General features: G+C 40.2%; 1 protein-coding gene across 4 annotated transcripts in view; it reads right to left on the minus strand.

The window, feature by feature from the left end:
• Positions 1–16,674, minus strand: part of PAMR1 (peptidase domain containing associated with muscle regeneration 1) — a 76,461-nt gene extending 59,787 nt beyond the window's left edge. For 2 of the 4 annotated variants that reach the window (XM_058161663.1, XM_058161661.1), the window contains exons 1-3: positions 16,355–16,672; positions 3,322–3,498; positions 1,430–1,558 (exon numbers count right to left, since the gene is read on the minus strand). In XM_058161663.1, coding sequence (XP_058017646.1) covers positions 1,430–1,558; positions 3,322–3,498; positions 16,355–16,430 — 382 coding nt within the window. In that variant the 5' untranslated portion in view covers positions 16,431–16,672. Of the gene's footprint in view, positions 1–1,429; positions 1,559–3,321; positions 3,499–16,349 lie in introns of all 4 variants that reach the window. The other 2 variants (XM_058161662.1, XM_058161660.1) reach the window with 2 other exon arrangements.
• Between the last annotated feature and the right edge of the window lie 374 nt (positions 16,675–17,048).

Here is a 17,048-nt window from a genome sequence, read left to right on the forward strand (position 1 = left end):
ATTACAGAAATGATGCATTTTACAATATAGGTTTGCTGTGAAAGAATCACAGATGTTTATACCCAATCTACTCTTCAGATCAACATATTTCCAAAACTCACAATTCAGTGCAGGGCTTTTAAAAATCAGAACTAATTGCATTCAGTCATTATTGAATCCATATTCAAAGGTAGAACATTTAAAATGCTGCAGTGATGAATTTTTGCATATTATCCTTATTAGTCTTTGCAGATGCAATGATTTTTCACTAATCTGTAACAAGTTATCTTAAGAAATAACTATAAATATAATCTAGTTATAGTCTTATTTGTCCTGACAAATCTCATGTGCACCACTTACAGGATAGGTCTTGGTACTACAATTGGTACGATCAAGAGAGCAAATAAACAGAAAGAAAAGGGTTTCCAGGCCTTGAGATGTGCAAAGAATTGTGTTCCTGAACCAGCATATTTTTTCTTGGTTGTTCAGTCCATATGGTCTAATTTTCTGCAAATGCAGATATAAGGTGTATATATTTTTAGCCGCAAACCCAGCAATGAATATTCTCCTTACACTTTCTTCAGTTAACTATTCCTTCCAATTTCCCAATATATATATATATATATAAGGATTCTACCCACACCTGGAAAAAAAATAATCCAATTTAACTTTTGCTAAGGAAGCACCTCTCCCTCCCACCCAAAAGGCCTGGAAAAATATTCAGATTAGGCATAAGGACCTATTTTGCTCAGGAAAAGTATTGCAGTGAAAATAAAAAATAAGAGATAATGATACAACTGTAATAATATTACAGTTACCTTTAAGTGGGTTGTTGATAGCTTTTATTCACCTGTAGTCGTCAAGGAGTGGCAGAACATTCATCTGCTAACAGTGCTCTACTTTCCAATTTCCTGACCAAGCAGAGATCTATAAACTGCCTCCTATAAACTGCAGGATAGCCTAGAAAGCCTCCTCCAACTGCCTCCTTCTCTCTGGCAATGGCTGTATTCTACAGAATACTTGGCACTCCGGTTAGAACCCAAGATACTAGATCTGTGCTCTGCAGATTTGGATAACCATTAGATGGCAGCAAAGGGTCACAGAAAACTAAGCTTTGTCCATAACAATCTGCATTTGGGGTCCCTTAGAGCTCTGGGAAATAGAATGGGATACTGGGAAAAGAATTTGAAAAATACCTTTAAAGCCCCAGTAGCTCAGTATGTGATCATATGATCATTTCCCAACCCCTAAAAAAATGTCTTTGGCTATATTGTCTTATATTTTCAAATTGAGTGTCAATGATCATAAAAAAGAATAAGAATTTATCTTTGCTTTGACATTAGCAGCTCAATGCTGGATAAGTTATAAGGATTTCTTTGTTGTTGTTTTCCTTTCCCAGCCAAAGCATCAGCTCTCCTTGTGGTGAAGTACATCTCTGACCAATACTTACTCATGCAATCGCCTCCATACCATCCTGCTCGGCATTCTGCACAATAAATGCCTTTGATGTAGAAGTTGTCTAGTGATCCTCCCCAAGACCCATTGCGACAGGTCTTACAATTCTCGAAAATCATGCAACCTGAAAGAAGAAGAGGAAAACTTTTGTAATTACGAACGCTTACATTTGGGTTTCTCCGATAGGTAGCTGCAAACTATAGCCCATGCAATCAATGTTTTTACTTTGGCTGTATAAAACGGGGCTTGGAAAAAGTCCTTTCAAGCAAAACACTCCTCTAAGCCAAACACACTCAAACATAAAGAGAGAGAATATAAATACAATAATGAGGGCTGGATACAAAAATTACAAACATGAATTTTCCTGTAGTCTACAATGACTGAAAAAGCAATGACGAGACACAACAGCACAACCACCATGTTTCATGCTTATACTTTAATATAAGATACGCATACTAAAGTCATAGGGTTTGTGTTATGATGCCACAATGTACATTTCTTCATTCAACCTCTCTTCCCATCACTCACACATGTCAGGGGTGAAATCTACTTACCTTCCTTACTGGTTTGGAAGTGCATGCTGGTTTGCGAGTGAAGCTCGCTTCACTCACGCAGATCTTCTGCACATGCACAAAACCTTCTGCACATGCGCAGAAGGTAAAAACACATTACTTCCTGGTTAAAACCAGGAAGTGATGACACCCGGGCGGGTGGGCAGAGCTTTGCTCCGCCATCGCTACTGGATCGCTGAACTACCAGCTACGATCACGCGATCTGGTCCAATCCAGGAGCATTTCACCCCTGCTATAGCTATAACACTCAGACTTTCTCCTATTAATCTTGTCCTCCTTTTCCTGAGAATCCTCCTGTTTAAATGAAATTTACTTCCTGAACATTCTATATTGCTTTCTATCTAGTCAGATCAATCTAAACTAGAATTTTAATTTCATAATGCCCCAGTGATGGTTCAAAGATTAGATACGATTCAGTACTAGTTTCTGCCCTAAAATTTATGTACTAGAGTTCAGAATATATTTTACACATTTGGAAATGACTATTCATAGTCATTTTGCAAATTTCAACGTAAATATATTATTCAACATAATAAAAAGGAGGGCTGTATGTCGTTCAAAAATTATTTAGAAATGGTGCTTTGGAACACTTAGAGATGAAAGTGCAGCACTTCTTTAAGCCAGTTGTATCATCTTCAGCTTCTGTATGAGCTAATAGTCACTTTAAAGATACAGCTGTTTTAAAGCCTCAGTATTAAAGCTTACAGCAGGTTTAACTTATTTAGGCTCATTCGGAAAATTTAAAAGAGGACATGGCGGTTTTAATGAACTCTTACACTGACAATCCCATTTGGCCTGAAGCACAGCTTCTGAATAAGTTTTCAGATCAGGCAGAATCCTATCGATACATATTCTTAGTCTCGTAGGCTACTTCTTCATATCCTTTATCTTCAACTTAATTTTTTTTCCTCAGCCGAGTTTGAAATCAATAATAATTCTTTTCTATTTTTTTTTACAGTGTGCAAACTAGGCCTTGAAGACTGAAGTGCAACCTCCATGTAGTACTGAAGCCAACTGTGACTTTACTTTTTGGAGAGCTTCCAAGCATCCGTGGCAAAATCCTAAAATGTGACTTTCTATTGCTAGAAAAAGGAAAAGACAATAATATGCATTAATTTTCATTACAGTGAGCATTTATATTGGCATCTATCCATCTCTAAGGAGATAAAAACTATTAATCACCAAAATCTGACAGACAAAACAGGCTTCATGCTCCACCTAGCTACAAGCATATTTACTGCATGTAAATTAAACTGATACAGTAAATAAAAGCGTTCAGGTGGTCACATCAAAGCAGTACAGTAAATCAACATACCTGGGTGAATTAGGCAGGAGTCACACTCATTGTCCTCATTCCTACAACAAGGAATAGTGTATCCCACTACTTCTTTCTGTCCAGGACATACACATTTGATCTGATCGTATTCACAACACTCCCGACACATGATATTCCATTCAGCACCTGGACAGTTTTCATTGATCACGGTGTACTCTGCAGAAAAGCAAAAGGAGAGTTATATGAGAAAGAAGAATTAACTGTTGGCAGAACATAATCCTTGTAAGTGGAAGTCAAGCGATGTATTATACAGGGACGTTTCCTTTCATTATAAAATTAAGCTGGAGGGGAAAAGGTCTGCCAAATAGAACAGAGGATCAGGAAGAGCCTACTCAATTCTTTATTACATGTCATTTTCTTCATCGGAACTGTCCATGCTGCACTACTAGTTGAAAATCCCAGAAGTGGGGGACGGGACAGAATACAGAGCTTTGATTAGGAAAGTAACATGGACTATTGTTCAATTAAACTTTGCACTGATTGCGCGCAAAGCGCGTGTGCGAAGCGAACCGGTGGTAAAATTGGTTAGAAACCACCACTGCCTTGGTCAGCCTGATTTGCCTTCACTCTCCTGTTGTCTCCCTAAAGAACTGGACATAGCAGGACTATGGATGTGCTGGTGGCTTATCTGAACTGTGTTTAGCATTGGATTGTTTAGATGCCAATACTCTGAAACAGAAAAATATGCAAGCTGGGCAACATAGGAAAGAACACCAAGGTCTATAGCTCAAATGGCTTTTACTTAGCTGCCTCCAAACTCAGCCAGTAAAAAAGAAAAGAAAAAGCCAGCGTGGCTCTTTTGGGAAAGGGAACCAAATTATATTATATCTGTGCCCAGCTAGATTTCAGAGTTATCATAACACTATAATCCAAAATCCAAAATAATTCCCAACACATAAAATTCAGCCCAAAAATCATGTTTCTGCCCTCTTTCTGGGATAAGAGGAATCTGCATTCAGCAGTTTCACATACTATCAGGTCATCTGGCTTTTGGCCATTTAGGCTACCTCACATTGGACTACAGGTAATCCTTGATTTAAAATTGTTCATTTAATGACCATTCAAAGTTAAAATGGCCCTGAAGAAAGTGACTTATGACCATTTTTGAGACTTACAACCACTGCAGCACCCTCTGGTCACACGTTCAAAATTCAGATGCTTGACAACTGATTCATATTTATGTTGGTTGCAGTGTCCCGGGGTCCCGGGATCACCTTTTGCGACCTTCTGACAAGCAAAGTCAATGGAAAAGCCAAATTAGCTTAACAACTGTGATATTAATTTAACAACTTCAGTGATTCCCTTAACACTAGGGCAAGACAGGTTCTAAAATGGGATAAAACTCATTTAACAACTGTCTTGCTTAGCAACAGAAATTTTGGGCTCAGTTGTGGTAGTAAGTCAAGAACTATTTGTATCTATCTGGAGCTTCTGCTTTCCTGCACTCAGTGGAGGACACAGAAGGAAGAATACTTCAGAATCTCCCTAATGTTTTGTTCTGAAATGAGTGGATCTGATATATGACCATGTCATATATCAGATATGGTGTAATGGATCGAGTATATGTATAGGCTGTCAGCTGAAGAAACAGAATTAAATCAGAAGGTACCACTCTCCGATATTTGCAATAAAAAGTATATGTTCCAAATATTTCTAATTATTCAGTCTATTAGGGAAAAGAACAGTGTTATAAATATTAATAGAAGCATTATGATTAGTAGTGCTAGTAACTAGAACGAATTCATTTTCTAGTAATAAAAAATAAAGGCATCTAAAGGCATTATAGTTATAATAATTTATACGTAGTTGTGCTTTAGGGCATTCCATCTTAAAAATTTACATTAATTTCCAGGCACTTAATCCTAATACATTATGCTCCATTGGAATATACTTATCTGCAAGCATTACTGGGTTGAATAGGCAAAATCTTGGCACGAAAACAGAGAAATGAACTCCAGCAGTAAACTTTTGTTAGCAGAGCTGTTGTATGGCCTAATTTATCTGTATGTTATTTGTTTGGTAATCTAAATAATAAAGCACTACTCCAAGGAAAATTTAGGATTTACTGAGAATGAAACCCCTCAAGTATAAAGTGTTATTAAAACAATTGTACTAATTATTTTTTAAAAATATTACTTTTGGGGGGGTCCATTCTGATTTCATTACAGCTTTTACAAGCAGATGGGATTATTTAATTAATCAATGATTCTACGACCAGGACAGGCCACATAATGCTTGTAATGAGATATGACATGCATAAACCATTGAAGTGGTTTATTCATACTTATTACAGACAATTAATGCTGCCATTTTAAAGCAATGAAGAGCAGTTAAATGTGCAATTTGATTCTGAATGAACATTAGAAGTCTTTAAAGGTAACACATTTCTACAAAATAAGTCCTCTAGGAAATGACCTAGATTCTTCAAAACTGATTGGTTTTGAAGAAATGATTCTCCCATGCAGGAGACATAACTCACTTCAACCAAACCTTTAGGGTGTAGGAGAAGGCTGTGATGTGGAAGACTCCTTGTAGCCTTCTACTGCAGCTCTAACTTCTCAGCTACATGACTTTAGGCACACTGTTAGAGCAAACCAACCAGAAAAACCTCCAGAGAAGGTTTGAGGTGGTTGCCTTAGACTCAAACTGTGGGCAACCTCGCAGCATTTACCAAAGCCACCAACTTGAAATCACATCAGCTAATGCTAATAGAAAAAGTTTCCTCTCAGCCTTCTCCCAAGTTCTTCAGAATAAGGCTGAGAGGGTCTCTCATAATCCCACACAAAATTAAGATTCCAATTGTAATAATACTCTTTTGCTATTGGAGTGATTCTATTGATAAATTCTATTCCACTTGCATACTTGACATGTTTCTGCCAGGGGTGAAATGCTCCCAGTTCGGACTGGCTCGCCTGATCCGGTAGCGATCGCGGCTGCTGGTTCGGAGAACAGTGGCAAAAATCCCTGGCCCCGCTCCCCCCCTGCCTCTGCTGAGCCGCACCGTCAGCAGAGGTTTTTTTTTTTACTTTTAAAAGCAGTTTTTCTTCAGTCAAAAACATGCCTTTAAAAGTAAAAAAAAGCCTTTGAGGATCCTGCTGCTCAGCTGAGATCGGCAGAGCCTTTAAACTCTTTTTTAAAAAAAGTTTCAAAAGGCTCCTCTGGCGATCTCACCTGAGTTCCTCATCAGCAGAACCTTAAAAAACCTGTTTTCTACATGTAAAAAACCTTTTAAGAGATTCTAAAGCACTTACCTAACTGCTCTAAAGAATGACTTTCCCAGCCTGAAAGGAGCAGTTTCAGCACAGAGACAGAATCAGTTGCTAGCTAATCTATTTCCTCAGTGAACAACTAATCTGCCTGCTTTACTGGCTGAGGAACTCTGGGAATTGAAGTCCACGAACCTTAAAGTTACTATGTTTGGAGACCCGATTTAAAAAATATAAATAAAATAAAATAATAAAATAAAATATTTGTGCAGCTTTCTGAGATTTGGTGTGTTTCTGTAGTGTTTCACTCTAACTACACAAATACACAAAATCTCACAAAGCTGTATCTGGCATTTTGTGTTGTGTGTGTGTAAAGTGTGAAAGTTGGTTTTTGAGTTTTTTGTGGCTGTGTGAGGTTCCTGCTTGTTGCAAGGGCCATTTTGGGTGAAGCGCAGCTGCTTTTACATTGTGTGTGAGTCAGTTGTGTTGTGTTGTTCTGTGTGTGTATAAAGTGTGGTACCACTTATTGTTTTGTATACTTTATTATTTTTATTATTTATTATTGGCCACGCCTACCCAGTCATCTAACTACCAAGCCACACCCACCAATTAAGCCACGCCCACAGAACCAGTAGGGAAAATTTTTAGATTTCACTCCTGGTTTCTGCTATAGGTTTCTTCCAATGGTAGATCTTTAGTAAGGCAGTTCTCGACTTATGATCACAATTGCAACCAAAGGCTTGGTCGTCGAGTGAAGCAGTAGTTAAGTGAGATATTAACAACCATAACTCCTGCACTCCCAGTTGCAGTTGTTAAGAAATCTCCAAGTTGTTAAGCAGAAGGAGTCTTAGGTAAAGAGTGCAGGGTACCTCAGAGTGAATGGGAGAGAACATGGGAAGCCTGGTACAGGCCCCGTGTGAATGTGTCTCTGTTCCGGAGCTGAAAATCTTCTCTGCTGAAATCCAAGCAGGATTTTTAGCTCCTGAGCAAAGAGACACTTGTGTGAGGTCTGTGTGAGAGCTCTCCCACCCCAAGGCACTTTGCGCTCCTTACTTGGTGCTGCCTCTCTGTTCAGAAGCGCAATATCCTACTTGCCAAAATCCAAGCAAGCACAGAGCTGAAATCCTTTGGCAGGCAGTTCTTTCCACCAGCCCCCAGAACAAAAAAGCTGCTTCCTGAAGGATTTTAGCTCTCTGCGCCTACTTCGCTTCCTGAAATCCAAGTAGGCATGGAGCTGACACCATTCAGTAGGGAGCTATATTTGCCAGCCACAGAGATAAGAGGAAGTCCTCTTGGTAGGAAGCAGCAACTTGCAGCCTTCCCTGTTGACTTCCTCATTGGCTTCACTTACTAGGGAAAACATGAGAAAAGATTGTACATGGTATCCAGATCATGATCACATGACCACAGGTGGTGTTTTGCAACTGTTAGAAGTGCTTTATAAACTGTAAATTGCTTGCCATTGTTAATTAGAAACACCATTAAGCAAATAGTCATAAGTGAAGGGACTCCAGTGCAAGTGAGCAACAGCCATATAGCCCCATTAATACTAGTTGCCTCTGCATAAAGTCACAATGTTCAATCTGTCTAAATGAAACAGTAAAACCATCTAACAGAAGTTGAATTTTTAAAAATAGAAAACGTGGCATTGATTCTTAATCTATTTGCCTGCATTTGACTTCAGAATCTATTTACATGTAAGCATAGCAAAACAGTTCCCTGAACTTGCAAGACACCCATCAGAAGAAAGTAAAAATCTTGGAAGAATTAGGTAGTTCTCAATTTACAACAGTTCATTTAGTGACCATTCGAAGTTACAAACAGCACTGAAAAAAGTGATTTATTTAAAGTTTTTCACACTTACGACCGTTACAGCAACCCCATGGTCATGTGATCAAAATCCAGCTGCTTGGCAACTGACTTATATTTATGACGGTTGCAGTTTCCCGGGGTGCTGTGATCTCCTTTTGTGACTTTCTGATAAGCAAAGTCAATGGACAAATTCGCTCAACAACTGCATGACTAACTTCACAACTGCAGTGGTTCATTTAACAACCGTGGCAAGGAAAGTTGCAAAATGGAGCAAAATTCACTTAACTGTCTCGCTTAGCAACAGAAATTTTGGGCTCAACTGTGGTTGTAAATCGAGGACTACCTGTATTGGGGGTGGGGTGTCACACTATATGGAGAGGGTAGAGTTGGAGAAGCAATTCTCCAAGCTGTTCCTTTCTGAGGAATGATGTATGTTTTTGGAAAGTGCCATAAACCACATCATTTAGCCCCCTGCCCTTCAGGGAGAATTTTGTCCCATCATTCATGTTAAAGAGAGATTCAACTGCAGCTGCCTTCTGTAGGTCAAATAATGGATTCAGTTTTGCCTTTTAAATCAGGTAGCATATCATCTTGGCCTTACTCTACTTTCCTGGCTATGTTTCTCGCTGTATTTCATGTTTCTGAAGTATTTCGTTGTTTTAATGGAAAAATAGAGATAAGTGACCATAGCATGCCAAAACCTATGCTGCAGCTAGTTTTAAATAGTCTTCTTTGACAGAAAAGTATTTTTTTTTCCTATTAGACTGATGGTGTAGGCAAAAATGCATGAGCTGCTGGCTAATAGTGATGCCAAACTGTCAACATATCTCCTAGTGAAACCGTTGGGTTAAGGAACATATTTATTTATTTATTTATTTATTATTTACATTTCTATACTGCCCTTCTCCGAAGACTCAGGGCGGTTTACAGCCAAGTTAAAAAGATATATACAAAAATTAAAACACAATATTTGAAATTTAAAAATCTGAAACCATAAGGCCGAATATTAAAATAACAAGTAATAAAACCACTCAATTAAAAATTACTCTTAGGCCAACCCTGCTCGTTGAAACAAAAAAGTCTTGAGCTCGCGCTTAAAGGCCCAGAGGTCGGGAAGAAGGCGTAGCCCCAGGCAGTTCGTTCCATAGGGTAGGTGCCGCCACAGAGAAGGCTCTTCCCCTGGGGGCCGCCAGCCGACATTGTTTAGCTGACAGCACCCCGAGGAGACCCTCCCTGTGGGAGCGCACAGGTCGATGGGAGGCTATTGGCGGCAGTAGGCGGTCCCGTAAGTAACCTGGTCCTATGCCATGGAGCGCTTTAAAGGTGATCACCAACACCTTGAATTGCATGCGGAAGACCACCGGCAACCAGTGCAGCTTGCGTAGGAGAGGTGTTATATGGAAGCTCCGAGACGCTCCCTCTATCCTCCGCGCAGCCGCATTCTGTACCAGTTGAAGTCTCCCGGTGCTCTTCAAGGGGAGCCCCATGTAGAGAGCATTGCAGTAATCCAGGCAGGAGGTAACGAGGGCATGAGTGACCGTGCATAACAAATCCCGGTCCAGGAAGGGACGCAGTTGGCGGATCAGGCGAACCTGATAAAAAGCTCCCCTGGCAACGGCCGTCAAGTGTTCTTCCAACGACAGCCGTGCATCCAGGAGAACGCCTAAGCTGCGAACCAACTCCCTGGGGGCCAGTAACTCGCCCCCCACAGTCAGCGACGGAACTAGCTGACTGTACCGGGACGCCGGCATCCATAGCCATATGATGACTGATGCCCCTCAAAGTGTTCTAAAAAGTTAAAAACGAGAAGATTTGCAAGAATATTATAACATAGCAATGATGCTAAAGTCATGCCAAGATCCTGATCTGCATCTGAACATTTTTGAATGCTGTAAGTCTTTCTGGAAGATCAGCATAGACACTTTTTAAATGGCTATATTTCTTCCACGTCAAATAAATTGAGTGAATGTAATTACTTCCCTTTGAAAAGTATATAGCAATTCATAGAGGGAATTTTTATGTATTCCATGGCAGACAGAGAAAGTTAACATTTCTTATTTCTTTCTGTCCTCTGTAAATATAAGAAAGTAAGCATAAGATGGCCAAATGATTCTGATGAGCCTTCTGTACTAAATGAACCATCTGTTAATACAGAGCCAGGATAAACTCAGTTCCCCCCTTGTCCTAGACCTTCCACCAGGAAGTCCATTCTAGACTTAGCAGAACATTTTCCCAAATTACAGCACCACTAGGGAAAACAGTAGAAAGTCCAATGTATAGGGAGAACCTTGGGAATAAGGGCTGATTTGATATACTGCAGCCAGTTCCACCTTGATGAAAACCAGTAGAGTTTAGATGAATCTATTCACACCCCTGGGATGCGGTGGCTCAGTGGCGAAAGATGCTGAGTTTGTCAATCGAAAGTCAGCAGTTCAGCGGTTCAAATCCCTAATGCCGCATAATGGGGTGAGCTCCCGTTACTTGTCCCAGATTCTGCCAACCTAGCAGTTCGAAAGCAGGTAGAAAATGCAAGTAGAAAAACAGGGACCACCTTTGGTGGGACGGTAACAGTGTTCCGTGTGCCTTTGGCATTTAGTCATGCTGGCCACATGACCACGGAGATGTCTTCAGACAGCGCTGGCTCTTCGGCTTTGAAATGGAGATGAGCACCGCTCCCTAGAGTCAGGAATGACTAGCACATATGTGCGAGGAGAACCTTTACTCACAGGCTATCCTGGGTAATCTTCCAACCAGATCAGGCTTGATGAGCAATATCTGAATAAGGGTGGAGTAGTAACCCTCCTAATATAAATTCTCCTCTGAGTGTAACTCATTGTCAGAAGCACTTCTTTGTGCTTGAGTCAGTATGGTGAGCTACTATTGAAGAATGACAGACTTCTCTAGCAGACTGACATTTTTTCTGCCTGGACCTGTAGCTCAGATTCTCCATTTACCATCAAGAACCTCAACTAGGATGTGAACAGGCTTGCCTTTGATTTCTTAACTGACGCTGACTACATCTTTAATATTTGTTGGAAGCAGACCTTAAAATGTACAACTAAGTTTCCACCACTCCCAGTGCCTAACCTAACATGTGGAAACCCTCCACCCATTCCTAAGGCTTTTACTTGTTAAAAAAAAAAGTTCCTTGGTTCCTATTAACTCATACAGTTAATAGGATGTCCAGTTTTACTTTGAGTCTCGTGAGTCTTTCTGGCTTTCTAAAATTCTCTTATGTTCCTTTCAGATTACAATGAAAAACATATGATATTTCCCCTTAATTGTAGCACTATAGAAAGCTCAGATTTTTCTTGGCAGAGAAGACATGAAATGTACTTTTTGCAGTTATATTGATGATACAGGCTTTTGACCTTTAAACAAATCATTTTTGGTAAATCTGTAAGGCAAGCAATAGAAATTCCTCCCAAATATGGGAAACAGCCAAAGTACTTGAAGTGTGTTATAATCAGAATAGGGTCTTTCTGTTTTCTCTTGTAATGCTTATTTTAACAAGTCTGCTTCTACATCCTGTACTTACAAAGAATTAGTACAATAATTTATAATGTTTACTGTACATAAAGATCTTGTTTTCTGTCTTACAAGTGTCACTCACCTCTTGGGAGAGGATTGGTAAAAAGATATTAGATAGTCTGTGGTGCAGTTATTTGTTTGGAACGTCTCTCTATGAATCATCTTCTGAACCTCCCAAGTATCCCCAAACAGGCTGAGAACACAAGGGTGTGATCAAAGACAGAAATGCTTTACTATGGAGATACGTTTATTTACTGTATATTAAGTAAGCAGGCTTGTAGAAGTGCATCACTGTTTCTGGAAATAATCAAGCCATAAGACATGGCTCTAATTGCTATAAGATATTACAATGTCCAGAAGAGGCTTATCATATCCCAGTAACTCCTTAGATCACAAGCATTCCAAAGAGATTTCTTGGAAGGATATAAATAGAGAACAATGAGTAGAAAAAAAGATTTACTAAAAAGCTGATCCTGAATTTTGAATTTGAATTTGAACAAGATTATGAAGTTTTGGGAAAAATCACAGTTACTGTGAAGGATGCAAATGCTGCACTACACCTAGTTATTCATATTTATTTAGAATAACAAGAATTGGAGGGGACCTTGGAGGTCTTCTAGTCCAACCCTCTGCCCAGGCAGGAAACCTTACACCACTTCAGACAAACATCCAACATCTTCTTAAAAACCTCCAGTGTTGGAGCATTCACAACACCTGGAGGCAAGTTGTTCCACTGATTAATTGTTCTAATTGTCAGGAAATTTCTCCTTAGTTCTAAGTAGCTTCTCTCCTTCATTAGTTTCTACCCATTGCTTCTTGTCCTGCCTTCAGGTGCTTTGGAGAATAGCTTGACTCCCTCTTCTTTGTGGCAACCCCTGAGATATTGGAACACTGCTATCATGTCTCCCCTAGTCCTTCTTTTCATTAAACTAGACATACCCAGTTCCTGCAACTGTTCTTCATATGTTTTAGCCTCCAGTCCCCTAATCATCTTTGTTGCTCTTCTCTGCACTCTTTCTAGAGTCTCCACATCTTTTTTACATCGTGGCAACCAAAACTGGATGCAGTATTCCAAGTGTGGCCTTACCAACAGTTCAGATATTAACACTTCACATGATCTTGATTCTATCCCTCTGTTTATGCAGCCTAGAACTGTGTTGGCTTTTTTGGCAGCTGCTGCACACTGCTGGCTCATTTTTAAATGATTGTCCACTAGGAAGCCAAGATCCCTTTCACAGTTACTACTATTGAGCAAGGTACCACATATACTGTACCTGTGCATTTTGTTTTTCTTGCCTAAATGTAGAACTAAATGTAGAATTCTTGCCTAAATGTAGAAATGTAAAATATTGAATGCTTATGCAGCCCATTTCAGCCATTCTGTCCAAACTGGTTCCATCCATTCAGGTCTGAAGCCAAACTGCTGCCCAAAGCAATATTTTCTTCTTTAGGTTCTACACAGGATCAAGTGACTCCACAGTAGAAGTCAAGTGCTCCATTCTTTCCAAAAATCCACGGGTATATATATCCACTATCCTCCTATCCTTTGCTAGAAGAACCTAGGAGAACTGTCAATAACTGATCAATCATTGCAGCCTCTTCAGTTTATCAGTTTATCTATTAAACTTAAGAAATTCCTAGTCATGAAGTGAGGAACGAATTTCTTCAACTGTGTTGTATTACGATTCTGCAGTTTTTGTATTAATGACTTCCATCTTTTCCTACTATGTAGTATTGCTTGTAACTCAGGCCAATTAGAAAACATCAAATTGGGAAAATTAGCCCTTGTGATTTCAATTGTTTTTGCCAGATCTTCTAGTCTTTAAATATTAATTGTTTTGATGACCCTTACCTAAGCAGTGACAAAACCAGCAGAAAGAGGTTCTTTTCTAACAGCTAATCCAGATGTTAGCAAGCAGGTATCTTTCAGATAGGCTAGGGCTGTTCGATTTCTCTGCTGAAATTCTCTACTGGAAATGCTGGTTGGGAATAACAGGAGTTGCAGTCCCACATCTTGGGAGACCGCCTGATGTGTAGGAAACAGAATTGCACCAGAGAAAACTAAACTATTGATCTTTGGCAATTGCTGCTCCTTTGATGGATAACTGTTGGAGGGAATGAAATGCAGGGATGTGATGTTCTACAAGAATGCACTCTTATCCAAGCAGTTTTACTTTTCTCACTGAGCTGCAAATAATCCAGGCTTATCTCTAATCAATATTCACTATCTTCAACTACAAAAAGGGCCGGATAGCTCAGGCTGGTAAAAGCCTGTTATTAAGAACACAAAGCCTGCAATTACTGCAGGTTCAAGCCCGGCCCAAGGTTGACTCAGCCTTCCATCCTTTATAAGGTAGGTAAAATGAGGACCCAGATTGTTGGGGGGGCAATAAATTGACTTTGTAAAAATATACAAATAGAATGAGACTATTGCCTTATACACTGTAAGCCACCCTGAGTCTTCGGAGAAGGGCGGGGTATAAATGTAAACAAAAAAAAAAAACAATTGATGTAGCTCATAGCTGAACTGTATATCTAAATTGAAAACATCTGGAAACTGGTTAAGTGTGACCAAAACCTGAGGGTTTTTTAGCTTTCTATGAGGGCAATAAATATTCTTACAAATACAAAATTATACTAAATTACAGATGGAAATCTGAATTAAACAATTATTTAGCTGACTGTCTATGGAGATTCTCAGTCATCCTGGTCATGGTTGTCCCAAAGGTGCTTTTTCAAGAGGCAACTGGACTTTCTGGTTTTTCTGTGAAGACGTTTCGCTTCTCATCCAAGAAGTTTCTTCAGCTCTGACTGCAATGACCAGTTGTCTGCAAGGAATATAAATCCTTCCATTCGCCACCATCCAGACAAGAGTTGAAGAAGCTTCTTGGATGAGAAGTGAAATGTCTTCAAAGAAAAACAAGAAAGTCCACCTGCCTCTTGATAAATTGGGAAATATTTAGCTGCTATACCTAATGTGCTTTGGTCTCTTTCTTTCCTCATCCCTATCTTCACATTGCTCCTAATTGCTTGTCTGCAAAAAAGTGGACCTGTTTTTGTGGATATGTAAGGTTGGCTAGATGGACTACTGTGTCTGAAGCAACCGGGTTAGGACACAGTTGAGGTTACTCCCCTGCTCTATTTCAGCTTGGGGGTATTAATTGTCTGCAGTATAAATACTCCTTTAGGAGGGAACTGTTTACCTTCTCTTTCTGGAACCAAATGATTCTAGTTTTCATACTTACTACCAAAGGGATTCTACTACAAATATTTCTCTTAGACTTGTGATAGACCCAAACAAGAGCCTGCCATAGATTTGCCCAGGAAACTCATTTTGTTTGATTTTAATCCTTTTAAACAGAGCAATAAATCCCAATGCGACATATGGAATTATTTATATACACTATGAGCTGCAGTGCTTGGAATGCCACAGTATTTACTTACTACATGTGATTCTTACTAGCATCGTCTTCTTTAATGAGTCTGAGGCAAGCAACCCAAACAACTTGTTACCCAGACAACTTCTCTCTCCCTCTCTTCTTATACTCTTCTTATACTTTATGGAGTAAGCCAAGGCTTACTCCATAAAGTCAGCCACCCCAGAGAGTAGAATAGATATTTTTACTGATTTTACAGTCTCTGTACATATCCACAGGACATTAAGGAGTTTCCTATTCCTGACTTCACAGCTTGAAACATTTCTTTTATTTTTTAAATGCTGAGTTTGCATCCCGGGATATCTCCCAGGGCTGCAATCTATGAGAGTGGCCAAGAGCTTCTGGGAGGAAGAACGTGGTTTTGTAATATGTTAGTTTGTCTTCATAAAACAGCAGGGCAAACATGAATTTGTTAAGCTATGCCTACGAAAACTGCAGATTTCCCAGTGAACCTGTACTCAAGGGGAACAGCACAGGAAATACATCAAAGAAAAGTATGGGTGTTGGGTTGGCCTGCCAAAAATTAAAAAAGAAAAAGCACAACCTGCATAAATTTGGCCCATTTAATTTCTGCATTATTTTTCTCTTTGATGTAATATAGAACGAGCAGAAATATATATATATCAATTTCGAATCAAATGTGGCATTTGCTCTGGCTCTTTTTCCATTTCCCCTCCAGGAGCCCCCCCCGCCCCCCCCAAAAAAAGTTCAGCTAAGTCTTGCCTTCTCTTTACCATTTTGGATGAAGAATTTTCTGTACAGTATATCAGAACATGAGATACCAGAGTATGTGTCAGTATGTAGCGCTGTCGCTAACACATAAATGATCCGGACCCTCTTATTTCTCTGGAAATCACAGCTAGAAAAACTTTCGGTCGCCGTGAGGGTAAGAAAACAGAAATTCTCTCACTCGAAATCTCCTCTCCAACACTGCGAGATCAAAGAAAACTCTGCCCTTTTCAGACGGGAGGGAGCGATCGGCTCTTTTAAGCATGCATAGGAAAACAGCCTGCCAACTTACGGTACCTCTTGGCAGGCAGGAAATGAAAAGGAGTTGCAGGAGGGTTGCGAGTCCTAAATGCCTCCAGGCAGATAGTGCCATGCTGCTGCTGTTGTTGCTGCTACTGTTCCAGCTCCAGCTCTAGCCGTCCTGCGCAAGGGCGCACGTTTCCAGAAATGAAAGCAGACAGGGTGCGCAGGGCGATTCAGCCGCGCGGTTCTTTCGCCTGGGATCTCACCAAGTGGTGATTCTATGAAGGGTCTCAAATTTCAAGGCTCGGCTCTCTCTCCCCTCATCTTTCGAAGTTTCGAACTATCTTCCAGGCTCGTCAGACGGCCAGACAAACACAACGACGTCAACCCCCCCTCCCTCCAAAACTACTCAGCGGTAACTTTAACCCTTTGTCAACGCAGGCAAAAAGCCGTCCTGGGGTTGGAAGAAGACTAGCGAGGCACAGAGCAGCACCCTAGAGGTTTAAAGGCCAGGGGGACAGAAATCTTGGGGTTGTGTTACTGAGCTTGGCGGGACACAAACTTGATTAAATGAATCCTGGAGTAGAACACGGTTTTAGGAAGGCCGCGCCGTTTGGTCGTGGGCAAAATACATCGAGAATGCAGGGGTGAAATCCAGCAGGTAGCGGAAATTTTGAGTAGTTCAGGGATCCGGCAAATACCACCTCTGGCTGGCCCAAGAGTGGGGTGGGAATGGAGATTTTGCAAT

This window comes from Ahaetulla prasina, chromosome 1 (genome assembly GCF_028640845.1).
Source record: "Ahaetulla prasina isolate Xishuangbanna chromosome 1, ASM2864084v1, whole genome shotgun sequence".
Lineage (NCBI taxonomy): Eukaryota > Metazoa > Chordata > Lepidosauria > Squamata > Colubridae > Ahaetulla > Ahaetulla prasina.